The following is a 24,811-nucleotide window of genomic DNA, read 5'->3' on the forward strand; positions in this document are numbered from 1 at the left end:
TAGATGAACTCACAATACTCCATAAAAGGAGAGATCGGGCGATTCCGGCGTTAATATTCCCTAACTCGGCCTCGATCCGCGGAGTTCTTGAATGTTGTTTCTTAGCGTCTCCAAACGCCCGTTTAACTTCGACTTCGTATAGCAACGGCGTCGAACTTTGCTCAAATGGAATGTCGGTCGCATATTTCCGCCAACTTGGCTATCAATGTAGCAATGTTCCGAGATACAGCCGAACACTGAGCTCGGCTATATACAGTATTGAGAGCGCCAAGTAGGTTTGCGAGTCCACCTTGATTTTCTAGACAGAGCCCTAGTCTGTGCTCCGTGAACAGTCTTGTAATTCTTGCGCGGGCGATAACAGGTCGGATGGGGTTGTTATTTCGGTCCGGTGAGCTCAAAATAGTGACTAGTAAGAGCGAGTTGATTTTACAGCTCACATCACCTTTTTCAACCTCTTACCATCGTGTATTACGTGCTTTATGCTAGGTACCTGGTATATTTAATAAATATAATTAAGAACTAAGGCACTATAGGGACTACAATTACGGTCTTAGGGATCAACGAGAAATTCTGACCCTTGGTGGCTCCTTGTCGAGGCTAATTTGTGTGGGTTTTTATGAGGGAATACGGTAGAATACTGAACTAATTACGAGCTCGTGTGAGCTCTTCGCAACGCCAAGAACTCGGATGAGCTCGCGCGAGCTCAAAACAAGCTCCCGTGAGCTGTAACCACCTCACATCTCGCGTGAGTTGATCGCTTCAAAGGGTGGGGTCAGCTCGCGCGGGTGTTTCCTGGAGGTCGCGCAACCTGTGTACACTCACCTCACTTTGATCATTGGCGCTGGTGTTGTTACTAAGTAGGTACTGTTTATTGGGAGAATCCCTATCGCGGAATAGCAATAGCAATCTGTTTACTCCAATTCCTTCATCTCGCGACGCTGTCATTACGGTTATCGCGGCATTTGAATCACTGCAGATTGGCGACGCGATGATTCTGTAGTTACCCGGCATGGGAGCTGGCGAGTCAAGCCACTTGATCCGTTGCGGTTGCAGGTCGGCTGAGGGTGATTTCTTGGTCCGGTGAGATGAACCCTTTTTTATTTCAACTTGCGGGACCTTTTTCAATCTATTACCGTTTTCAATACCTCCTTGTAGAACATTTTCTACTTATTGAATATCAGATATTTGATATAGACCTGTACTGTGAGGGCTACTGTTGGGGTTCTTACCAATGAATTTCTTTAGGAATCAGTGTCCTTTTGGGTTTACTCTGCATAATCTCTTCCACGCGCAGTGGTATGGGAGTAAGGAATACATATCTCGCGTGAGTTGAAAAAGAGTACTAAAGTGGGTCATCTCATCGGACCTTGAAAACACCTTCATCCGACCTGCAACCACTCCCAAGGGTAATCACCACTAGTTTAAGGGGTAGCTCACGGCTCTGCGGATGATGTGAGAAGGTGGCACGCCTGGCCTCGCCCTACGTCTAGTCGGCTCTCTTCTAAACCGCCTCATCCGTGCCTATTGGTGAGTCAATTTGGTTCCTGAGCCATGGGCGTAGATATTAACTCTAAATATATAACCCGCATCGATGCGCGAACCCCTACAAATCGGACGTTTCGACGAAGAACCGTGGCAAATAAACCTACTCCCTGGTATCCCAAACCAAACAGTCAAATATAAACCAGTATCTCTTGGTTAAAAACAGCTGTATACCCCAAGTATAGTCATTCTTCCATCAAATGCCGATGTCTTTCCGGACCCAAAAACAAAATACTGACCTAGCCGTGAAGTGGGTCATAGTCTCAAAAATGGCCTCCCACCTCAAGAACAGCATCATTGGTCTAGTGGTAGAATTCGTCGTTGCCATCGACGAGGCCCGTGTTCGATTCACGGATGATGCATTCTTTTTTGTTTTTGATTTTTTGCAGTCTTCCTTATCGGGTTTCCTGTGAGATGGATTTTTGCTGTCTACATGTGCTTGCTCCCAATCACCTGCGGGTACTCTTGACCGGCAACAACGGACTGACACGTCCTCTAGGTCTAATTAGATCCCTCTACGGTCGACACTGATACAACGCACAAAAGGTATATTTACTCGGCGAAAAATGCTACCATCCCCTGTACCTCGTATGGGAACCCTCAACCTAGTTCAACTTACTATTCACAAACTGCAACGCCGCCTGCCCATACACCTTACCATAACTCTGATGAACGCTTCCATCGTTCCCATTCGAGCAGTACGGATCCGCCTGGTCGCAGTACGACTGGATCAAGTTGGCATACTCGCTACAAGTCTGGCCACTGGGCCGAGGATCGAACTGTTGCGTTGTTAGCACTTCAACTCCCCCCATCACGGAGCAGAAAACATACCCCAGGAGAGTTCGAGGTCCCCTTGTTGTATGAGGCCCCCGGCGTGTGGCGCGGGTTGCCCATCCAGATCATGGCCTTGACGTGGGATCCGACGGAGCTGGAGATGGGGGCTGCGGTGTCGGTGATTCCCATGTTTGGGTCGCCGCCGCCGCACATGGCGTCGTCGATGATTTGGGCGCCCTGTGGAGGTGGTCAGTTAGTTCGCGGGTATCTTTTCTCCCCTTCTTGTGGTTCCTGTGGCGATATCGTCTAGTTGATGACTGATGGAAGACACACCTGCGAATAACCAACCAGCACAACCTTAGTATTTGGGCATCGGTTCACAAAGCTAGTCACCTGGTTGGTGACGGCCTTGACGCCTTTCTGAACCGAGGTATTGTACTGATTATCGCCAGTGGCCGGATAATCGATGGCCTCGGAGGTAGCGCCCGGGTGAGCATTCAGGACCAAGTTGACGACCTGTCCGGCGGTGCCGAAGCCCGGAGAAGCCGTGGTCTCGCGGGCACCGAAGACATGGATGCTGGGGCAGTTGTTCTGGCGAGTTTGTACGTCCGCCGGGGTGGCTAGGGCGGTGCCGACTAGCAAGGCTGCGGAGAGCTTGGAGAGCATAGTGATGATGGAGGTGATGGAGATTGAATGATAGTTGTTGCTGGGCTGGGATGGATGTCATGTCATGTCGAGGAGTCCATCCCGTCAATTTATATGATGGGACAGAACTTGGCGCAACGGATGTTTCATGTCAAAGCGGACGGAGACGGCTGATCCCTTGGTTGGACCCATAGCTTGGCTATTTGCTGGTTCAGAATCAGGCTCTTGTTCTCGCAGTTGCATCCTCGGTCTTCATTCTTGATCTGTCGTAGGATCCCGTCAATTGAGCCGACAGCATTCGTCAATGTGAACGCCCACAGGGCCCGGATGTAACTCCTCAGCCGTCGATGGCAGCAAATCGAAACCGGACTCCACCTACTCTATCCCAACTTCCCTTTGTCCGACACGAGACACGTCCATAATACTCGAAATCGCAAGTCCAACCCGCTGCGCGATCCACTTTAGCCTGAGTGACAAGATTGTTCAAGCTTCAAACGTTACCGAAACAAGACGCCCCTTCCAAGACCTTCGAATCAATTTAGGCTATACGAGAGTGGGTCGTGGGTGTCAGGGTTCAGGTGAGACACTGCCGATCTTAAGCTCTCCACATATGACGGGTTGGTCTGGTTATGATTCAACGGGCCTAGACTATCGAAGATTTGGCTAAACGGTCGGGAACGCAATTGGTATAATTGACAGGACTAAATGGATGGGTTAAAGGCTATTCCCCGCGTTGTCTCCGCAATATGGGGAGGGACTGGTTCTGCAAGGGGCGGAGGTATTCTGCAGTCAAAATGGCTGTTCGGAAATAGCCAAAATAAAAAAAAAAAAAAAAAAAAAAAAGAAATTTAATCAGAGTAATATTTCGAAGTTATTAGATTGATAATTATCCGCTGCGTTGATTTCAAGTGACGTCAAATGCCCCACCCCATGATCCGGGGTTGCTGACAGCATATCAAGCGGCTGTCAGAAGCCGAGTATATTGTGTGTGTGATTTATACAGCCGGTCTGTATATTGCATTTGCGTACAACCTACCACGGTAGACGCAACGGGGTCGACAGGTTCTTCCCCAACACTGGCTCGGCAGTTCCAATGTCCCTGTTGCATGTTAGCTAATTGCTCATTCCGGAAAGAAGGTCATTCATACCCCGGACCCCTGGGTGCCCAATACTCCCCCGTCTTACTGATATCAAAGTCCTCCACAAAATCAGCCAGCGACCCGGCCGCCTCATCCGGAGTAACAGCTAGAGTGCAAAAATCAGCCTATACCCTCCACTCGCAGAGTCAAATGAAACTCACCACCCCCAGCATCCCAGTACTTATCAAACCCCACGCTCCTCGTCATCTCAGTACGCATGAAACCAGGGTGTACCAACCCCACCGCAATGCCCTTATCTTTCAGATCCAGACTCAACAGTTTCCCCACCATATTCAGCGCCGTCTTGCTCGCATGATGACCATAGTTCCCCCCTCCCTCCGACTCATGTCGAAGCGTAATACTCCCGCTCTCACTACTCACCAGGATCACCTTGCTGCCCTTTTCCAGGAACCCAGCCTTCACGAGCTGCTGGACGACAAAGACCGGCCCGATCGCAGATGTGGTGTACATCTTCACCTGCTTGTCCCAGTCCGGGGTGTCGAAGGTCTCGAAACCGAAGTATCCGGCTGTGATGATGGCGGTGTGGATCTTGTGCGAGGAGGGGAGCTGGGAGGTGAGTTTTTGGCCGACGTCCGGCTGCGAGATGTCGATGTTGGGGATCCAGGTGGTGTGGCTGTCGGTGGATTCAGGGGAGGAGGAACGAGTTGTTGCGAAGACGGTCTTGGTGGTGTCTTTGGCGGCGTAGAGGGTTCGTAGCGAGGCGCCGAGGCCGCGGGTGGCGCCGAGTATGAGGATGTTGTTGCTCATGGTGTGTGGATATTCGGTAGGGTGTAGATCTGACTCGAGGTGAAATTGGTGAGAGAAATGCTCGATGGGGGGATGGCTCAGCTATTTATGAGAAAGTAGCAGACTGCGCTGGACGAATGCGGCGCGATGATGTATTTATGGCTTGACGCAACCGCATCAACAAATGACGTAACCCCGCGTCGGGTTGTTTACAATCCCCAGGATGCATGGTCCACGGCAGTTGAACTTCGGTTCTATTTTACGAGAGAACCTCGTTTGTACTGTAGACAACGATAGCCGAGAAAATTAATAGAAATTAGATAGCACAGAAGTGTACCGAGAATGATTGTATACTTCAATGATCTACACTAATTCGCCCATCTACTTAGTGTGGGTCTACTACTAAGACGAAGTAGAACCTTATCATGCCTTACAACAGGGCCATCTTGTAGTTTTTGGTTGATGGAGTATACTCATGCAATAATATTGGCCACGTGGATTTGGGTGAGTAGGTCATAGAAGAACAGGCCTGATACCCTTCCACCCTTTGCCAAAATGAGAATCTTCCGCATCGTGCCTCTTTTTTTTTTTTTTTTTTTTTTCCCTGACTCTTCGAAAGATCCCACGAAGAATGGGAGATCTCAGTGGCTGCCTAGCAGTGAATAAAAGTGGAAGGCTGGGGAAGGATGGAAAGTGCCGGCCTACCTGAAGGCACCTGTAGAGGAAACTTCCAGGATAGTGAATCGAAGGTGAGCTCGCCTATCAGCCTACCATTATTTAAAGAATATCCTCTTACCTCTCCATCACCCTGCCTCACCCTCTTCCATCCTCCCTCCTTCCTCCCCTCACCACCTTCAGTATGCCTTGCCGTGCAGCCATCAACTAGAATCATCATCATCGGTATCACTATCACCACCATCCTCTCACTCTGTCTTCTCTACCCCTTCGGTTTTCTCTGCTCTTTCCACTTGAACGATGATGACAGTGGCGCCACGTCCTCAATAGCAAATATACCACCGAGTCGAAAGACCCTGGGCCGCGTATAGCTATGAGAGATACTTTCTGAGTTCATCCCCAGTGGAACCATTTATCGAGCTGTTCTTCTTACTGCGACCTACTTCGACCACTTCTATAGAAGGCGCTTCCGGCTCTTGAAGGCGCTTCCGGCTCTTGAAGGTGCTTCTGGCTCTCGAAGGTGCTTCTGGCTCTCGAAGGTGCTTCTGGCTCTCGAAGGTGCTTCTGGCTCTCGAAGGTGCTTCTGGCTCTCGAAGGTGCTTCCGGCCCTAGAAGGTGCTTCTGGCCCGCTTCCAAACTGGACGATGATGACAAAACAGGCTCTTCATAGATTTTACTTGTGAAGCCAAAATTCTATACTGAGTCCAGTTGCCTACCTACTCCCTCCTGATTTCATTCCATGTACCTAGTATCTGTTCTTACCCCTTCACCCGATAAAACCATTGGTAATCCATATGGTATACCTGCTGGAAGCCCCCGTGCTTCTGATCTGGACAATGATGAAAAGCTCGGCTCTTAGATTCAATTCATGGAGCCGAAAGCCTGCACTGAGTCCAGAGGTCTGCCCATTAGCTTTGATTTCATTCAGTTGGCGATCGCTGGCGCTGTCGCGCGATCTTCCTCAATGGCCAGATCGTTGGTTCCGACCAACAGCACATCAACCCCATCGACAGGGGCAATTTCCTCATTCAGCGTTCAACGTTTTAAAATAATCATCTGAAAAATTAAGAGAAAAACCAACACAAAGGCAAGGTGGTCGAGTGGTTAAGACGTAAGACTTGAATCTCTACGGAGTAAGAGAACATCTTATCCCTTCGGGGTCGCGCGTTCAAATCGCGTCCTTGTCGTTTCTTTCTTTTTTCTGTTCCGTCATTTCCTAGCAATATAACTGACACTCGTTATTATTTAATACTTTTTTCTGTTTTTTTGCTTGCTTAAAAAGATTCCCTCACATAAATCACTGCCTATTCATCCATTCCATCCATTACGTGGGCACAGTTTCTGTTGGACCTCCGGTCCCTGGGGCTAAGCAATATAACTAGCTGTCCTAATCGCTGCCTAACTAGGCCTAGCGTACCACGTTTTTTACAATAGTGAATAGAAAGAGCGTTCTATTCCACTTAACTCCATAGAACTACAAGTATCCTAATATAAAGTAATTCATTCATTATTGCTGAGATAGCCTGTCAGCTTCTGTAATCTTCACTGCTTGGTTTGTTCTAAGCTGTATCTGGTTCACCTCGATTCGCCCCACGAACTGCTCTGAAGGTAGCCTATACAAGTTCTAGGCATCCCCTGCAACCATCCATGGATGCGGAAGATTCCATGAGTTTGTGGGAATCTCCGGTTGTTTGTCGAGACGTTGGTCAGCTGATTATCTCTTTAAAACAGTCCTCACCACCCCGTCTCTCTTCTACTTCAGCAACCAATCCGTGTGTTGATTTCTTTATACATTCCCTCTATGTATATCTTTTCTACAAAGCCCCTCTTCTGAGATCCCCTGCTTTGTTTTCTCGCTTTTGACTTAGTCTTGCGCCTTTCCTCAACCAAGCGAAGTGCAGTTGTATTACTTGTGTAAGCACTGATCTCCAATTTGAAACTATTTAGCTGACTTAGATTTCTATCAGAAGAGATATACTGCTACGACATCTGCCCAAAAACGCAAGAAAGATACACCTCCCCAGCAACCGAGCCCAACTCCTGCCTTCCTCCTACTCCCGAGCTTCAAGAACTTCGCCATGTCTTACAAACCTGAGGCACGTCCCTGTAAAGGCTGCGGGATTATGGGGGTCCATTCAACTCCAAGGTGCCCAGATCTTGCGGATTTTGAGAGACAACATCGCAGGGAACAGGCGCCCTTCGAGACTTTTCTTTTAGTTGATCATCACCCCTGTGGGGGCGCGCCGGGTGGCGGCTCCTGTTCCGAGAGAGGTCAATCGTCTGGGTCAGCTGGCCAGCAGAGCAAATCCATGTTTTGAGAGAAAGCAAAGGCCGCCTGCTAGATCCTGGTATCGACCTACAGTCTATTGTTGACCTGTCTCAATCTCCAGCGGAGGTGTCGCAATGTGCACCTCTTCTTTCGGTCAGGGCCTTATCTTGACAAGAAATCTATCATTCTTGGGCTCAAAATGGGCAACGACGAAGATCTTGGAATAGCCAGGGAAAACGCAAGCATACCGGCAGAAGCTCAGGGATTGACTGGAACTCTAGCAGGAAGAAAGCGGTCATTTAGACTTCGTACTAGATGACCGAAAAAAGCCTACTGACGGGCTTATGTCGGTCAATCGCATGATCCTCTTCAGCGAATACCTCAGCACGTCAGAGCATCTGGGATCATAAGCACGACAGTCTGCACTATTATATCATTTGGGTAGGCAGTCAGTTCAGATCGGCTAATTTCATCAGACTGTGGCCAATTCCATATATCACTATGGACTTTCCCGAGATGCGAGTTATCTGCCAAAACATCCTTGAGCTTGTGATGTGCTGTCTCTAATCATTTGGCTTAAGAATGTCTCTTATTTCTCACTTTTATTTCCTTTAATAAACCAACCAATTGACTACTTTATCAATGTAGAGAACTAATAATATACTGGTTAGAGGGAGTGATGCTTTCATATGCTTGTCAGTATCTTCCCCCCACCTAATATAAGAAGAGAAAGCCTTGATTCTTACTAGTTTCCTTGTATCCTGCAAATCTCCTGCAGTTGTAGTAGCTCCTCGGGCCGTGCATCGTGGACAGTTTCCGATGCAGTTCTTGTTCGATATACTGTGGTTGTCTCGACCGACTGAAACCTCGAGGCAACTCCAACCCCAGCTCCGTCCGTTCATTCTTCAGCCTGCATGACTGCAGTCTTCAGACCGTTAGCGACTGACACTGCCTGGATGCTTTTAATAGAACCAAGCCACTCTCTAGAAAAGCGGACCAAATCGGCCGCTAAGGCGGCTTAGTCAGGCCCCTCCAGAATGGCGGAAGGCGGAGAAACCAGGATATCCAGAATCCCAGATCAATCGCTCATGGTCACAACCCGATCGCTTATCTTCTCTCGCTCCGCTGGCCCCGATGCTGGAGCTGATCTCTCCATGCCTCGCGAAACCCGATAATGAGTTCCTTCTCCCAGCTGATCACCAATGTGAAAAAAGCCCGCGCTGCCTTCAACAGAGGGAGGAGCAGATCGGACGCCAAGCGGAACAACCACACCTTCAGGCATAGTGTATTTCCGTCCTCGCTGTCGTCAACGTCTGTGTATGTCGAAATCGTGTCGTTCTTTGCGCTGAGCGTCTCCGGCTGGCTCCGTCGCTAACAAGATCCCAGTGTCGAACCAATCAACCTACTACCCACGTCCTCGCCCTGGGACCTCCTCCCTGTCGAGCTTCAGATCAAGATATTCGCCCACTGCGGAGTCGCCGATTTCCTACCCTTGAAACTGGTCTGCCGATCCTTCTTCCAGCTCCTCACCTCCCAGGAGCACTGGATCACCCGGCAGTACCTGCGCCAACGCCGTCATGGAACTCTTCCGTCCCCGATAGACAGCGAAAGAACGTATTCTCGGCACCCGGAAGATGATGTAGTGCTGTTGTCGGATCTGTTTCCGCCTATTTCCAGCGCCAAAGGAGGCCATCTTTACACTTTCCGATACATCCATAGTCTCCGGCGTCGCCAGAAACTTTGTTCAAAGCTATGCTATTACCTTGCCGATCGAGTCGTCGATCGCTTCATGCGGTGCGAGCCGGGTTTTGTGAAGTCGCGTTTCCCTTCTAGGAACGAGCGCAGTGACTTTATGAAACGAGCTATCGGGACTATTTGGTTCTACCTGACCCCGCTTATGTAGGTGGTTCCATAGCCCACCACTGACTTTCTCGAATCCATCTGCTAACAATTCCCTCTTTGTTACAGGTACTATACTTTGTACTTCCTTGAGACCTATACCCTTGCTAGAAGAGAGCAGACCAATACCCTTTTGCGCGATTTCGAAGCCGGACGACTGCCAGTCCGTCTACCCCCCGACGCTCGCAAGTCTATATACCGGGATTTGCAGGTTCAGATTCTTCAATCCCCGCCCTTCACAGACACCGCCACCCTCGTCTCCACACACCACTGCATGCAACTCCTCGTTTCATACCTGCAATATACCGTGCCCCCCGACGAGCCCGGACCTGCGGACGACAGCTGGATAAGCTCGTTGCTCACCGTGTCGCCCTTCATGCGCGTGCTGGAATATTTCTCCGCCGAAATCGGCGACGGCGGCAGCCAGCGCATGCAGCGGAAAGAGTTCATGCACAACTTCCACAACGACATCACATCCAACGAAAAGGACGACATGAACTCGCGGGTGTTCGAGTGCGCCCCTCACATTCACGTGCACGGCTCCACGCAGGACGTCTGGTTCGACGTTGCAACTCAGGAATTGACCTCGAGACGGGCGATGCAGCATAAGCCGGAACTTGTCTTGGTGTGGGACGGGCTGCCGATTGTCTTTGGGTGCCAGTATTGTCGGGACTCGGCGGGATGGCGCGCATGATTCGTTCGGTTTTAGATTCGTTTTGATGATCAGTATATTTAGCCTGCGTTGGTTCGTTGCCTGTTATATTGGATATACGGCGTTTTCTTTTTTTCGTTGGGGACTTATGGCTCATGCATTACTTTACCTTACTCGAACGCATATTTTCTGCTTATCTTATCTTAGCATGATATGAGATACCAACTGATTCTACAGAGTTGTCATTTCGCGTTGCACTGCCGTCCATGGCCCCTTAGCACCAAGGGAGACCCCTGTTTTCTTATTCAACCAATTCAGACCTTTTGGGTATCCTCTGACTACCTCAATCTTTCTTGCGTTTAACATGACTTTCAACTGTTTGTCAACCCCGCGTAACAGGGCCAGAATACTCGTTGCACCGGTTTCTCTTTTTCAACTTAGCTTGTGCATAACCCAGGCACCTAGGCACCCAGACCCCAACCATATCATACGCATGCCAAGCGAGCCCAGCCTCCATGACCACTCCCCTAATTCCAACTATACCAACTATCCTGCCTTGGTCCTCTCCCACTCTAACCCAGTAACATGGCTGCTTCCCTGTTCATCGACCTCGACGGCAACCCCCTCCACGAAAGCTCAGTCCTAGGCTACGGGCGAACAGGGGTCGTGATCCGCCGCGACAACCTAGTCATCAAAACCCCCCTCCGATATTTTTGGAGCAGCGACTCCGACGTGGAAGCAAATATGGAAGTGATTGCGCGCGAACAAGGCATTTTTGCCCGTTTCAATTCCCTCCCGAAACAGACCGTCGACGGCATCGTCCCCTGCGTCGGTCTCCTGCCGGATGCTATCCAGCTGATCTACATGGCGAACGGCGATCTACGCACCTACTTACAGAAAAAGGAAAATAAATCGTCAAGAGCAGTCCAACTGACATGGTTCCGTCAAATGGCTCGCGCCCTGACACAGGTTCATGCAGCGCGCGTCCTTGCGGCTGATATCGCGACGCGCAATTTTCTTCTCGATGCAGACTTGTCTGTCAAAATCTGCGACTTCAGTGAAGCGTCTCTTCTACCTCTTGAGATAGCTATGGAAACAGCCGATGATGGTGGGTTCTCGGTCCAGACGGATATTGGACAGTTGGGGGCGGTGATGTATGAAGTAGTGACTGGGCAGAGATGTGACTTTGATCTCTTCAAAGGTGGGATTCCGGATGATGGCCGAGCGATCTGGCTTCCGAGGGATTCGCTTCCCAGTACTGATGGACTTTGGCTCGGTCCAATTATCGAAAAATGCTGGGTTAAAGGAGGATTCCAAAATGCCGATGCTTTGTTGCGTGCGCTGGATTCGGTGGATCTAGAAAGGAATGAGGAAGTACATCCAGAGAAAAGCCAATCGACCTAATAAAGATGCCTTGCTGCGTGCATTCGACCCTGTGGATTGATGAGGAAGTACTCCGTATGTCTAGGCTAGAAATAAAAAGTACTCCATGCCTCAGATGTCGGATGGAATCAGCCAATAGTATGTCGTCCACTCCCGCCATCCACCAGGCAAACAAACGCGACCTAGGCGGGGTCCTACCGTACTCTATCTCACTTCCTTCCATTCTGACGAGGCAAAGAATCCATGGATGCTGACACAACATGTCACTACAAATGCCTTTCAAATATGAGTCCCATGAAAAAGAGACAACGTTACCCCTCGAGTTGGAGCTGGAGGAGGACCTGGAAAGCGAGATCCAACACTTCGCCAAGCTCAGCCGCACACGCAACTACGCCAAAGCCCATGAATTCTTCAACCACGCTCTGAGAAGGCATATTGGCTTTTTCCCTGTTGTTGTGGAGTATGCGGATATGCTTCGCGAGCAAGGGTGCTACAGACTGCTGTCGGAGTTTCTGGAAGAGCGCATCGGCGCAATGCAAGACACATTGGAGGAGGATGAGATGCAGCTTCTTCGGCTACTGAAGGCTTTGGCTGATGTTTACTATAGAGGGACACTCAGATTAGCTCTTAGGGAAGCCAGGAGCGCATGGAGACTTCTAGAGCGAGAGCAGAAAACAACGGCGTTTCCGACCATTGGTTTGCAAGATCGACAACACAAAGATGATTTCCCCAGTGATGTTGAGGCAAGTGGACATGAAGTGACTCTTGTTTTAATATATATGGTTCGCTGACTAGGGGCCAGATATATACCTTCGAGATCTACATGAGCATTATGGTGTTTGCTGTTCAAAGGTCGGAGTGGGTCAGTGAAAGCTTCATAAGTTGCCCATTCCTGTTATTGGACTCTGCAGAGATGCCAAAGGTATCGGGATGTATTACGTGGTATAATATATTGAGAGGTGAGGGCTTGCTGTGGCAAGCATTCAGAATTCTGCGGAGCCTTCTTCCTTTACTCGCTTTTCGCCCAGATGAGATCCAAAAGATAGAACTAAATCCAGGTTACTCTGAGTCACTTCACGACTTGGGAGGCACGGCGGGCTTTGGTCCAGAAATGTGGGCTCTGTTTGAAATTCACTTGCTCCAGGCCGAATACTTGCTAAACGTGGCAATGTTTGCGAATGCTGGGGAAGCTGGCAATACCGCAACATGGGAAGTGTACGCCAGCGGCAGAAGTCAGCTCGAGATCGCTGAAAGGATCCGGAGAGGACTTTCGAAAGATGGAGACTCATTATCATCGAATCCACGGTTGTCCATTGAGCAGATAAGCTACGAAAGCGCAAAAGCCCTCTTTTCGGAGTCCAGAGCCGAAGATCCCAACCTGTCTTGGGCCCTTTCGAGAGTACTGTCGGAAGCAGAATCACAGCATGATTTTCGTACTCAGATTCGGTGTCGCTTCCAAATTCTTCTAAGTAATCTGGGGTCATCCGGAGACTGGCGCGACCTTTACAGCATCTTAGAACTGCAGGAGGGCGACTGTGGCAATGTTGTGGAATCACTACATACTTGGAACCTATTCGTCTCGTGGACCCTTGGAGCTACGATTTCATCATTCGACCTATCGACATTGGGCTCATCGAAAATGTTGAATCTCGATAGGGATTCTCTCTTTCTGGCCCACATAAAGGCCCTGAGGAAGTCAGACCAGATGTGGGTAGAGCTTTTCCGGTCACACTATCGAGAGCTGGGATCACGTTACGAAGGCTCGCCAGATGATTTGTCCTTGGATGTGTATAGAGAAGGTTGCCCATTGCATATCGACATACCTATTTATATCTCCTGGTTTGACAGTAACCATAAACAGCTCTTGGAGTATAATGGGAATGTAAGACCATCTGAACGAGAAGCCTTCGAGCTACTAGGGCTTTCAGTCACCTTAAAAACACGGATATCCAAGTTTGTGGAACGGATTCGACACTCGGATTATTCTCGGGCGAGCAGAGACGAGGTCAAGCCGACCTACAATCAGGAACTTGCCGCATCCGTGGACGATGAGAAAAACATGGAGTTCAAGAAACATGCAACGGAAGATCAAGAGCCCATACAATGGACGGAGAAGGAACACGAGCGCAGGTTGAAAGCGCCCGAGCCCTTTTTGACGACAACGACGAATCAGACCTCCAAAATAGGCTCGGACTCTCTTGAAGGATCCGCGATCAAGTCAGAATATTCAGCTCATAAACCAGCAGCAGCTGCGACTCCTATGAAGATAGGCTCTGGCAGATATAGCCCCATTGAGGCTACAGAGTTTAGTACGAATACCGCCCCATTCCCTTCTGAAATCACTGCTGGGCAATTCGACGATCTCAATCGCAGCATGAGCCCCCAACCCGAATCCTCCCAGCCCCAGAAGCGAGAAAATGTTGCTGGCAGGAAAAACGTCAATTCCCTCTCAGTCGAACAATCGGAGAGGAAACGCGCGAATGACCGGGAGGCTTGGAGAGAGGATATTGAGCTTTTGAAGCATAATGAGGCTATGCTGCAAATCATGGAAGGGAATTATGATGAAGTTGCTCGGGAAAATGCGGCCATGGAAAACGAAGTAAGAGTTCTTGAACAAGAACTTTCTATGCTGCCCGACAGACTGGGCTATCATGATATAGGTGAGTTGCGGGCTGCCTGCCGTGTGCTCCGTGCTGTATATTGTCTTTGCTCCCCCACTGACGGATTCCTCCCCCTTTCCCCTTTCGTGATACAGCAGAAACACCATACCAGAACACGCTGTCTGGATTAATTTTCTATGACTCCCACCCTCTTGAGCCTGCCCCCTTGCATCCCAGCTTCGGCGCTCCGTCAGCTCTATCAGATTCGAGTCAGGTCCCTATCAACCCTAACTGGCTGCCATCCAGTTTAACCCTGTCGTCCTCAATGCGCGATTCAGATGCCGATGACCCAAGCAGAGCCGAGTCTTACGTTTCCGACGGCCAGCGTCGGCCATAGAGCTCTATCTCCCTTACCACGCCAAAGGTCCCCCTCTTCCTCCCAGGGGCCACTCAGGGCCATGAATAACTTCATTTTCATTTATACCCACAAATATTCGCCCTAAACTCACCGTTTTTGTTGTACTGGGAGACTCGAGTGTATCCGGTGCCAGCGAATAACCCACAATATTAACAACACCAAGGACAGCAACATTCAGGGACATGCAGTCCTCTGTACAAAATTGACTGGGGTTGATATCTCAATGATCGTTTTTTATGGTATGGAAAGGGTCTTCAGTCGACTATCAAAGCTGCAGTGGCTCATGGTAATCATAAGTCACTTTCCGACTTCTAGGGCTACCTTGAAAGCAGTCACGACCTGCCTCAAGAGGCCCTTAAGCACGTTGTCCGAGGCAACTTTGGGTAAAGGGGGCTTAGACTAATCCTCGATAAGTTCGATAGCTATCGTTATTTCATCTGATGAACTTCCCCTATTCTCATTCTTATTGAAAGAAATGAGATCACTGTTCACTAAATACAGGAATTTTTACAATCCTCCAGCTTTCGTGGTGATCTCAACCTGTCTTGCAGGTGTCATAACAAGGAAATCCTTCGCATATGCCGCCGCGGTGGCTGCTGCGTATTTCTGCCAGATGTTGTTTTTGTGCGAGTCTGCGTAGTCACAGATCCCGCGAATGACCAGACATGGGAAATTGTCCATCAATCCCGCTGCTTCCATCTCAAAACATATGATACCGAGCTCTTTTGCAAGCCGATCTCGAGTCAGCCCATGTTTCATGACCTGATTCCCGGACGCAATGAGCCCATAATGAATCACCGGCAGCTCTGTGGTCCGAGGTTGGCGAGACACGTTTATCTGGATCGCAAGTTTCGCAGGAGGGTGCAGATGCCGGATGATCATAGTCGGCAATGAAGAGATGGTCTTGATCTTGGATACGATGCGTAAAGTCATGCATTTGTGGATGGTTTCTCACCATGTCAGCAAGATAACGGTCCAGCCGGCCCCCATTCACCATGTATTCGGCTTCCATCCTAGCGACCACTGTCAAAAGCGCTTGCGGTGGCTTGTTGAGAGCGCCCATTTGGATGAATCGACCTTCTGCAGTGGTCTTCCCATAGTCATATTGCACTACTCCCCCGAGGCTCCCAATGGGCTTGCTGACAACCACATCGCCCAACCGGATATCCGGATCGCCTCCGGGGACACCTCCCCCAATGCCCACCATTAAACTAAACCGGATGGACTTGAATGTAGTTTGCATCTGAGACGCCACTATGGCCGCTGATGTGGTACCGTATACCCCGTTCGGAAGACAAGCAATCACAATATTATGGGGCCCAATGTCACCCAGTATGTAATTGTTGTGATCGGTTGACGGGATCGGCAAATTAGTGTGAACGTTGTCAAGCATCACTCTTGCTGCGGCCATCTCCAGGGGCAATGCGCAGATCCAGCCGACCGTGTAGTCATCTGTGCTCCTGTTCGCCCCTACCGACGGCCTCATTAAGGGCTTTATCTGCCGGTCCTCAAGCTTGAGTCTCTTCATGTTTTCTTCGCGAACTGGCTGGCGGGCGCCCGGTGCCGTGCTTTTGCGTGACCCCGACCCTGACGTAGCATGACTGAAAATCAGATCCGTCATTTCATCATTCAGCCGCTTCGCAATTTCCTCTAGCGGTGTTTGCGAATCGGCAGGTGGCGAGACTTGGACTGAGAGGCATCTCGTGGAATTGTCCACTGAGCGCCCAAACCGAAGCAACCCCCCGTAGGTCTCTTGAAGTTGCCCTTCAATACGCACTGTGATCAAGAATGGCTCTCTATCATGGGAAACCACGAGTCCAACACGAACTTGGTCACGATGCATAATCGTCTGATAAGGCGGTTTGGCCTCCTTGACGATCCACTCGACCCGACGATGAAGTCCGCTCTCATCCCCTTCTATCGGCCAGGTATAAGCACGTAGTGACCATTGGTCGTCCGTATTATTATCATTTCTTTCTTCCCCACCAGACATGGAACGAAATTCAACGATATTCTGAAACTCCTTCGAGTCCTCCGAATCTCGAGGTCTAACATGGCTGGCAACACTCCTTGGCGCAAAATATTCCGTAACAACAGGCCCAAGCTTCGCCTTGTGAATGGGGTGCAATTTCTGGAACGACAGTTCCACGTTCGCAGTTTTAAGCGTGCAATCTGCCGGCTGGCTGAACTGCAGTTGGAGGTAGAGGACCCAGGCCGGTAGACTGGGGTCATCACCTAGGATGCCCCATTTCGAGCTCGGCATGAAAGAGCAGTCGATTTTCACTTTGTCGAGCTGCCTGAATCCCAAGCTCTGGCTGTGACTCTCGAAAAGATCTCTGGAATTTGTCTCGCGATACGCGGCCGTCCGCTGAGGAAGGTATCTGGAGAAGTGGCTCCACATGGTTTATTGTTGGTCGCGATTGTTTAGCTTAATCATGGAATCCGCTTCATGTTACCTGTCTGCTGGAAAGAATGTGAGAACCCTGGGAAATGAGGCATTCGACATCCCAGAATGGCACGTAAGCGCCGGCTGGATTTCAGCCGAGAGGCTGAGCTGAGTCTTATAAGCCTGCAGTTCCCCGCACTAAAATTAACAAAGCAATCAGAATATGGAACAAACTACAGCAAGATGGGGTAAGCTTAAATTATATGCTCAATATCCTTATATATATATATATATTGAAAAAAAAGCCTGACAAATTGAATAGTATTAAGTTGTTGCTTAGCCAAAGTAATTAATAAAATAGGATATTCTAAACTATATGGATATAAAATTTACTTCTCAAAATAACTAATTGGTCTTCTTCAGAAAGGACTTGTACTCCTACCCCCTGTCCGGCCATTGAGAAGTTCCAATCGTTTCGACCAGTGGCCAAAGTATCAGGCGGTTGATTTCCAAGGGTGCTCGTTTCGGGAATCATGTCCACCTTCTCTTAATGGGTCCTCAGCCGCGGCAATTCGCTTCTGGAACTCTATGAAACTGTGAGATTCTTATGCTTATTGTGTTATCTTTAATTTGAATTCTATATATTCCATTATTTCTTTTGATTTGGTACATACGACCACAGGGCGAGATGAACAGGGCTTCCCGTCCGCCCAGCCTTACTTAAAGCCACAGTATATGTGCTTGGTCAAAGCCTGGTTACGCCCTTTCTAATTTATTAGAATGCACTAGCATTCCAGTTGGGTGTAGATGAGTTGGGTGATGCTATTCCTAGCTAATGTATAGCAGATCATGGTGCGGGTGAGCCGATTAAGCCAAGAGTCTTGTCCCCGACACTCAAAGATACAATTCTTTTTAAATACTCTTCAGATCGTCAATATTACTATTGTTGTGGCTGACCTTTACACTGATTTTCGGCATTTATTCAGTAATTGTACTGTAATCCTTTTAAATCAATTCATCTGTTGACTGTTGTGTCTCAGACTCAATGGCGTCATTATTGTCTTCTATTAGATGAGTATTGAGGAGTTTAAAAAGGCTGCTCAGGACACAAGTGCTTAGGACTCTGAAAACCACCCATGGCCGCAGCGTTGATAAAGTCAATCGTCTTCTGGGGATCATTCTCACACACAGAGCCGCACCAGACAGGACGAGACTCGTGACCGTACGGCTGCAAGATGTACTCCTTCTTGTACAGATCGGAGTCCTTGGCCCAACCAACATCGCACACGGGAATACTGAAGATACCCTCCCACGAAGCTCCCTGCTCACCTGGATTGGCCCAGCCATTGGCGATGGCGTCGTAAGCGCGGTCTTGTTGCGTTTGAGAGTCATAGTTCAGACCGGCGACGTTATGAGCATCGAGCGAAGCGTTGATGACGTCCTGGGAAGTTCGCGAGTCAGCGAAAGATGCAATGCGAGATACTCTTATTGAAATCCGGTCGACTCACCTGCACAGTCACACCGGAAAATTCGTCCTGGCCCATTTTTTCAGCACCCGGTGGGAATGTAACCCAGCCCCATTGGTGAGAAGTTGTCGAAACAACGTCATTCTCCTTCCAGTAGTAGAGATACCATGCCTTTCCGTCCCGACAGACCATCGTGTCCTGGGGTCCAGATCCGATACCCTCATTGTCGCCGCATGCGCCGCCGCCCATGATGAACACCTTTTGCTGGCGCCACAGCTGATTGATGGATGTGCCAATCAACTGAGTGGTGATTGCATCCGTGACGGCGTTCTTATCGACCCCAGGATGAGCCACCATGGCGCCTCCGGCAATGTAAGATCGAATGTCGTGATCGTCAACAATCTTTCCCGCCATCAAGTCATTGTTGTTCGAAGTGAATTGTTTGATCGAGCCGGTCACGAGTTTCCCAAGAATACCGCCCAGCTGTGCGGATTGCTCGAACGTGTCATCCTTACTTGATGTCGTATGTTAGTCGAGACATAATTGAAGAATTTCCGATGGAGAACATACTCAGAGCCCCCCAGCAGGTTAAAGGCTGCAACACCGCCGCTGTACATGGCTGACCCGGCACCGGCCGCTGCTCCAACACCCTCTGCTGCTCCGGCACCGGCTATAGCGCCGGCCTCTACTTCGCCCACCCCAGGAACCGCCAGACCAGCAAAGGCGGCAGCTACGCCAACAATCATACCGACTGCGTTCAAGGCCTCTTTAAGACCCGACTGAGACTTGTCGTCGTCTCCTTCGTAAAAGGATTCGGCCCAGGAATCTTTTGACAAGGCTGCATCCAGACCACTGGTCGTGAAGGCCTCGCGCAGGCCCTGAAAGTACCCATGAAGACGGTTCACGGATTCAAGGACGTAGTAAGCCTGGCGAGCCTCATCACCGTGGTTATTGAGGACTGCGTTGTCGCACAGGTTAAGATCACAGTTGGAATCGGATCCGTCGTCTCTGCAGGACCAGTCTGGGTTCCCGATTGCCCACTCTCCAAAAGCACCCGCGAAACCAGCCGAATTGGCAGACATGTCGTCGGCATGACCGTCCCACCAGTAGTTCAGCCAATCTCCCGTGCCATTATCATCATAGTCGTGCGGTTGCTGGTTGTAGAAGCTTCCCACGATGCCACATCTCTTTTGCGGAGAGGACGCAGTCGGGACCGCTCCAATGGCAGAAAAGAGAGCACTTGCGATTAACACGCCGGTCGAGAGCGTCGTGGCTGGCATGTCGCTGGCAGAGGAGAGAGGTCACAAAAGATAAAATGCAAAGTTTGCGTGCGACTACATGGTTATCGAGCACTCTCGCTTCTTAAGTATTTGGACATTGCTGTGAAATCTCGGCGAACCCCCTGGAGACGACAGATGCTCGGGGCTGATTTTTCGACCGATCGACTTTTCATGGCGAACGAGTCATCTCATGTGCGATCGATTGAAGCAATAGGATGGCATGTAGTGGATCGAGCATCACCGCATTCGGCAGCTGGTGTTGACGTCTTCTGGCCCCATCTCCACGTGGGTCCGGGGACATTTCTTTCTTGGGAAACTCGTCTGGTCGAATAGAATAAGGATCTGCAGCACAGACCCTAGTTTTCCTTGTTTCAGGACTTCATGCTGTTTCTTGATGCTGTATACTTACAAAACAATCAATATATCTCCCCTTCATCAGTCCTTTCACTTACTTGGAAATACAATAGCAGCAAGTCGCCTTATCTGCATAAATGAACAAAGATCCGTCGGCCAAAATCCAATTGTGAAAATCACGAACACACTTATTGTCCATCCACTCGATTATCTGGTCGAGACAAATAGACAATTCAGTCGAGTCCCACTGTCCGCTGTGTAAAGCGGAACAGACAAGCTTTAGCATCCCGAACCCGCCGCGAGCTCGGGGCGAGAGCATCGACAAAGCTTCAGTTGATGAGAATCTAACAAGGACAGCGTGGGCAGTGCAATCCGATCCATGACAATCACTCTTGGCATGCCGATCCGACTGATATTCCGAGGCTGAGTAGAAGAACCAATTACCCGGAATGGAAACTGGGCTTGGGAGAAGACGTCAATCTGCCTCTGTTTTGAAAAATCCACCATTGAAGCATTCTTTCCACATATTGATACTACAGATCATCTCGTGCTTCTTAACACTCCCCAAACATGAATCTCAAAATGGCTCTCCTTGCAGGCGTGTGTGGCACCATTATTGCGGCCGCGAACCCCGTTGCCAAGCGAGGTGACGCGCCCCCAGCAGAGACAGCTCCATGGGCGGTTCTTCTCTTTTGCGACATGGTGCCTGACCAGAACAGTAAGCCCATCCACCTTTCCCAAAGCTCTTTCAACCACGCATGCTCACCGATCACCATAGTCCAGTCCATCCAGCAGCTGGCTGACCGAGGATTTTTCATGGCAACGCGCAATGGCTCACCTCTCGTGAACGACGGATGTGATGACAATGCTGGCTGTCGATGGAACTCTCCCGAGCTAGCTGGTGGCTTTATTCAGGCGCATCCGAACCCTTGGGACGGCAAATGTGAGATGTACTTCACTTATAACGGGCAAGACTTTGGGATGGAGGATGGCTCGTGTGGGTACTACCCGGATGGTATTGGAGAATGGGAGGGCGAGGGGAGGACGGCTGCTTGTTACTTCAACGCTTGAGTCACGCAGGCTGACGAACGGACATCTTATGAGCTTTTTTCACGTTTGGCTTCGATTGTACTAGCATCGAATGACGGAATTTCTTGAAAATTCGTTCATATGCTGCCTGCCAATGGAAACCCGCCATGCTGGGGTTCATAGTGATAACGGCTAGAGAGGCCTCTGATCAGAACAATACTTCCTGGAGGGAAGTCGACATGGTGGCTCGGGACCATCCCGAGGTGTAGCAGTCGTTCTGTGACAGCTACAATGGGATATATGACGTGCTACTTCAGTTTGGCAACTGGTATACTGCCAACAGGGGGCCGAGCAATCTAGTTAGAGAGTGGAAGAGGTTTAATTAGCTTAAGCTAAAGTAGATTAACGTCCGGCGGGATGGCAGGCATGGCCTGCCTCCCTAGGGCCAGGGCCTCTCATGGGGCATGGGGGCGTGCTAAGCTAAGAGTACCATGTACACTTCTATGGGAGCCTTCGCCGCGAATGCTCCGGGGCCCGAGCCCCGGGAGTTCGCGCTTGTCCCGGAAATCCGCCACCACTCCGTCACTTAGAAAGAATCCTACAAAGCAGTTCTCGCAAATGCATGGCCGAGCTGCCTTGTATCTGTCGCCTATGCCCTACGTATGGCTGGGCGGCGGTAGGGTGTGTGAAAGGGGTGCTGGGGCCCAAGGGGTGGCCCGTATGGGCAGTGGTTCGCAGTCATAGCCTAAAGGTCATGGGCGGGAGCCGTTGGCGGTTTTCGGGCCCGGTAGGCCCGTTCTATAGGGGAGTCGACAAAGAAGTACGACAAGTTGCTGAGAGGAAAGCTACCTATTCTTGTGTGCGACCGGATTGCCGGTGGTATCTTTTCTCGTTTTCGTCAAAGGACTACCTTTTATATTAGGTTGTAGGATATGGAGCTAGGAAAGAGATTTTACAAGATAGTTCCTTGGACCCAATGAAATCTAGAATGGCAGCTCCAGGGTATTTCTCCTTGTCTACGCGTAAATATGATAATAGCCCTCACCGACGGAGCGACTCACCCGTTTTTGATGCAACCCTGCATTGTGATGTGATGTCTTTAGTTACACACAGCACGGAATGTCTGCAAACTAATCCTTCGTTCTGTTCTTCAGTAAATCCCGCAGGATATCCTTGACATCTTCATCAGATGAATATGTAATACCCAAGAGCTGATTATCGGTCCTCTCGTAACAAGCTCCAAAGGAAGGATCAAAAATGGCGCGAAAAATGTATGGGGCAAACGTTTCGAAATCGACCAGACCTTTCGCCAGTCTCACATTAGCCTTTGCAGTCAAGTCCTCGAGTTTGAGGTTGACTGTATGCCACGGTTTCTCCGGTGCTACTTCCTTGGCCAATGCAAGTAGATGGTTCTGGGTTGTCACGAGGCTGTGGACATGAATAGAGCGATTCTTGGTTTCCTCCAGATGGGCGAGGGTTGCGACAATAGCCGAAGCGACAGTATCAAGGGTCGATGCGCTGAAAGCGACGTCGCCGCCATCGAAAATATTGGTGGTGTCACCGGTGCTGCTGATGAGAAAACTTCGGTGTGATCCCGCATCTAACCAGCCACCGCAGTAGATGAAGGTGTATGTAAGTCCCGTATTCTTGGCCTTTTCGACCAAGTATTCCTGAATCTTGACTTTGGGGGCGAAGACTGGAAGGGTGCGGGCATTTGGATGGGTGAGATTGGCACTGAATTCCGAAGGAATGAAGCGAGAAACGCCAGCCTCAACAGCAGCATCTATGAAAGCTTGTTGAGCGTCGACTGCGAAAGTCGGGACAAGCGATAGGATCGAATCTTGGTCCTTGAAGGCTGACTTGAGCGAGTCCACGGACGAATAATCCACGTCGATGACCTTGAGGTTCGCAGGGAAGGCGGAACTAGAACCAGCTCGTCTGATCACGGTGACTGTAAACGTGTCCGCTTCGAGGAGCTTTCGTAGGGCGACTGCCCCTAGTGTACCCGAGGCACCAATAACTGCAACTTTATGGGATTGGTGCATGTTGGATTTCTAGCATTCGCGCGAGTAACAGGGAATTGGCAGGACTGCCTTCTACGAGAACGTAGCCAGACACGAGAGTCTCTCCTAATATATCGAAACTTAGCTACTGTTGAAGCAATTCCACGATTACAAATGTGCGGGATAAATTCCGGCAACAACTTGACAAATCTTTGATTGTTCTGTCTTTCATTTTAATAATACAACTCCAACACCGCAGAGGGTAATTGCTCAACTGCCGTACGGAGTAACCGGCAACTTCGAACTTCCGCTTAGTGATATTAAGCCCCATCCAGCTGGGGATACCCCATTGGCGGAGTGTCAGGATTAGTGCGGTGCAGCCGGGAGGTGGTCAAGTTCAAACCATCCACGTTGTCTGTCTGGACCCACATTCAAATATACAAGCTCTTGCATAATTCTGGCTGTAGGAAACAGGGGTGTGTTACTAACCGGACAGCCCTTATCACGGGTCTGCCGGTATGTTTCCACATTCTGCATGTTCACTTCAAATTCTATATTTCTTGGCAGAGAATCTGCCTGGCTGAGCACTAGGCGGCCTCGGGGGAAAGCCATCGTCCAGACGCGAGGTCCTTGCTATTTATTGTATTTCTGTACTCCAGTCGGATTGCAAAAAATGTAGCCTAAGGGATACTATGAATGCTCGAGACCATCTAAAGCATAACATAGCTGTGTAGATTATGAGGCAGCATCGCCATGCATCGTGGCTTGATTATTAATTCTATCGAGACAAGTCTTATTGTCTTATTTGGCCCTCATCTCACTCTTGTTCAGTTTCTTGGCTACTGCTGCAAAAGTTACCCACGCGGCAGGATCCATCGTCAACACACAAAGTTAAATGTCGGCTAATGTCGACTAGAGAAGGCTCACGCTCATGCGGTGTAGATACGCTAGTATAATACGCAGCGTTTTCTGGGCCTCGCGTGGCGTCTGTGGCAGAATTGTCATTTCAATGGCAAAATCGAGAAAAACAGCAACGCAGGGGCAATAACAGTGAGCTCTTTCCAGAGTTGAATTACCCTAAAGAAATATAATAACATATAGGACAATATTGGCTAAAGATAGTGGAATGCTTTGCACGGGGAGTTTGTGCTACCTTGAAATCTAGAGCCCTGTAGGAAAGTGTATGAAGAAGTCACGAATAATCAATCTCAAAGGATGATCTTGCAAAGGTAACCAAGTGGTGAACTTAGGGCGAGATACCGGGGGAGACCCGAGCGGAGGCTACTCCGTATTGACCTTCGGAGAAGACAGCGGATAAGGGAACAGTCCCGCGACTTGCTACAAGTACGCGGGGTGGGTAATTATGCTACAGAATAGCTAGTAGTTAGTTATACTGTCCACCCTCGGTAGCTGATATTCTTGTTTCAAGGTTACGACGTCAGCCTTCGCTCTGATCATTGCTGTCCCTGGAAGGTGATTTACATTCTTACTATAGAGGGCCCTCCGTCTAGGTGCAGTGCTACGATTCGGATAGTCGAACAATTTCAACA

General features: G+C 49.6%; 9 protein-coding genes and 2 non-coding genes across 11 annotated transcripts; 6 read left to right on the top strand and 5 right to left on the bottom strand.

Moving 5' to 3' along the window:
• The first annotated feature begins 1,833 nt into the window (after nucleotides 1-1,833).
• Nucleotides 1,834-1,904, top strand: P170DRAFT_t52. Its single transcript has one exon. It is a non-coding gene; the product is annotated as a tRNA-Gly (tRNA).
• A 243-nt stretch (nucleotides 1,905-2,147) lies between these two features.
• On the bottom strand, nucleotides 2,148-2,982 carry P170DRAFT_473120 (putative acetyl xylan esterase (Axe1); the record flags this gene model as incomplete). The annotated part of the gene is made up of 3 exons (XM_024853013.1): nucleotides 2,148-2,321; nucleotides 2,374-2,553; nucleotides 2,650-2,982. 3 exons carry the CDS (start codon nucleotides 2,980-2,982, stop codon nucleotides 2,148-2,150), a joined length of 687 nt encoding a protein of 228 aa, XP_024708550.1.
• An 834-nt stretch (nucleotides 2,983-3,816) lies between these two features.
• P170DRAFT_379851 (oxidoreductase, short chain dehydrogenase/reductase family superfamily) lies at nucleotides 3,817-4,964 on the bottom strand. The gene is made up of 3 exons (XM_024845504.1): nucleotides 4,262-4,964; nucleotides 4,110-4,206; nucleotides 3,817-4,060 (listed from the first exon to the last, which is right to left on the bottom strand). Exons 1-3 carry the CDS (start codon nucleotides 4,866-4,868, stop codon nucleotides 3,994-3,996), a joined length of 771 nt encoding a protein of 256 aa, XP_024708551.1. The 5' UTR covers nucleotides 4,869-4,964; the 3' UTR covers nucleotides 3,817-3,993.
• A 1,644-nt stretch (nucleotides 4,965-6,608) lies between these two features.
• P170DRAFT_t53 lies at nucleotides 6,609-6,709 on the top strand. Its single transcript has one exon. It is a non-coding gene; the product is annotated as a tRNA-Ser (tRNA).
• Nucleotides 6,710-8,784: 2,075 nt separating this feature from the next.
• Nucleotides 8,785-10,579, top strand: P170DRAFT_454385 (F-box protein). The gene is made up of 3 exons (XM_024851429.1): nucleotides 8,785-9,108; nucleotides 9,178-9,690; nucleotides 9,760-10,579. The coding sequence occupies exons 1-3, from the start codon at nucleotides 8,966-8,968 to the stop codon at nucleotides 10,382-10,384; spliced, it is 1,281 nt and encodes a 426-aa protein (XP_024708552.1). The 5' UTR covers nucleotides 8,785-8,965; the 3' UTR covers nucleotides 10,385-10,579.
• A 348-nt stretch (nucleotides 10,580-10,927) lies between these two features.
• Nucleotides 10,928-11,769, top strand: P170DRAFT_404240 (serine/threonine-protein kinase HT1; the record flags this gene model as incomplete). Its single annotated transcript, XM_024846511.1, has 1 exon — nucleotides 10,928-11,769. One exon carries the CDS (start codon nucleotides 10,928-10,930, stop codon nucleotides 11,744-11,746), a length of 819 nt encoding a protein of 272 aa, XP_024708553.1. The 3' UTR covers nucleotides 11,747-11,769.
• A 261-nt stretch (nucleotides 11,770-12,030) lies between these two features.
• On the top strand, nucleotides 12,031-12,387 carry P170DRAFT_324931 (uncharacterized protein; the record flags this gene model as incomplete). The annotated part of the gene is made up of 1 exon (XM_024843339.1): nucleotides 12,031-12,387. A coding segment is annotated over one exon (357 nt), but the record flags the coding sequence as incomplete, so codon positions are not given.
• Nucleotides 12,388-15,098: 2,711 nt separating this feature from the next.
• P170DRAFT_445051 (purine and uridine phosphorylase) lies at nucleotides 15,099-17,006 on the bottom strand (the record flags this gene model as incomplete). The annotated part of the gene is made up of 3 exons (XM_024850674.1): nucleotides 15,099-15,120; nucleotides 15,255-15,549; nucleotides 15,662-17,006. 3 exons carry the CDS (start codon nucleotides 17,004-17,006, stop codon nucleotides 15,099-15,101), a joined length of 1,662 nt encoding a protein of 553 aa, XP_024708555.1.
• Nucleotides 17,007-18,216: 1,210 nt separating this feature from the next.
• P170DRAFT_350249 (uncharacterized protein) lies at nucleotides 18,217-19,875 on the bottom strand (the record flags this gene model as incomplete). Its single annotated transcript, XM_024843789.1, has 3 exons — nucleotides 18,217-18,570; nucleotides 18,638-19,078; nucleotides 19,285-19,875. The coding sequence occupies 3 exons, from the start codon at nucleotides 19,873-19,875 to the stop codon at nucleotides 18,217-18,219; spliced, it is 1,386 nt and encodes a 461-aa protein (XP_024708556.1).
• Nucleotides 19,876-20,758: 883 nt separating this feature from the next.
• P170DRAFT_490252 (uncharacterized protein) lies at nucleotides 20,759-21,349 on the top strand. The gene is made up of 2 exons (XM_024853991.1): nucleotides 20,759-20,947; nucleotides 21,008-21,349. Exons 1-2 carry the CDS (start codon nucleotides 20,800-20,802, stop codon nucleotides 21,298-21,300), a joined length of 441 nt encoding a protein of 146 aa, XP_024708557.1. The 5' UTR covers nucleotides 20,759-20,799; the 3' UTR covers nucleotides 21,301-21,349.
• Nucleotides 21,350-22,388: 1,039 nt separating this feature from the next.
• On the bottom strand, nucleotides 22,389-23,303 carry P170DRAFT_424018 (aromatic alcohol reductase; the record flags this gene model as incomplete). Its single annotated transcript, XM_024847542.1, has 1 exon — nucleotides 22,389-23,303. One exon carries the CDS (start codon nucleotides 23,301-23,303, stop codon nucleotides 22,389-22,391), a length of 915 nt encoding a protein of 304 aa, XP_024708558.1.
• Nucleotides 23,304-24,811: the final 1,508 nt, after the last annotated feature.

This window comes from Aspergillus steynii, assembly GCF_002849105.1.
Source record: "Aspergillus steynii IBT 23096 chromosome Unknown P170scaffold_2, whole genome shotgun sequence".
Classification (NCBI taxonomy): Eukaryota; Fungi; Ascomycota; class Eurotiomycetes; order Eurotiales; family Aspergillaceae; genus Aspergillus; species Aspergillus steynii.

Coding starts and splice junctions, on each gene's coding strand:
- P170DRAFT_379851 (XM_024845504.1), bottom strand. CDS start 4,868: ATGAGCAACAACATCCTCATACTCGGCGCCACCCGCGGCCTCGGCGCC. Junction 4,207..4,261: donor GTACTGGGATGCTGGGGGTG/GTGAGTTTCATT, acceptor TTTGCACTCTAG/CTGTTACTCCGGATGAGGCG. Junction 4,061..4,109: donor TGGGCACCCAGGGGTCCGGG/GTATGAATGACC, acceptor AACATGCAACAG/GGACATTGGAACTGCCGAGC.
- P170DRAFT_454385 (XM_024851429.1), top strand. CDS start 8,966: ATGAGTTCCTTCTCCCAGCTGATCACCAATGTGAAAAAAGCCCGCGCT. Junction 9,109..9,177: donor TCGCTGTCGTCAACGTCTGT/GTATGTCGAAAT, acceptor ACAAGATCCCAG/TGTCGAACCAATCAACCTAC. Junction 9,691..9,759: donor TTCTACCTGACCCCGCTTAT/GTAGGTGGTTCC, acceptor TCTTTGTTACAG/GTACTATACTTTGTACTTCC.
- P170DRAFT_490252 (XM_024853991.1), top strand. CDS start 20,800: ATGAATCTCAAAATGGCTCTCCTTGCAGGCGTGTGTGGCACCATTATT. Junction 20,948..21,007: donor CATGGTGCCTGACCAGAACA/GTAAGCCCATCC, acceptor CGATCACCATAG/TCCAGTCCATCCAGCAGCTG.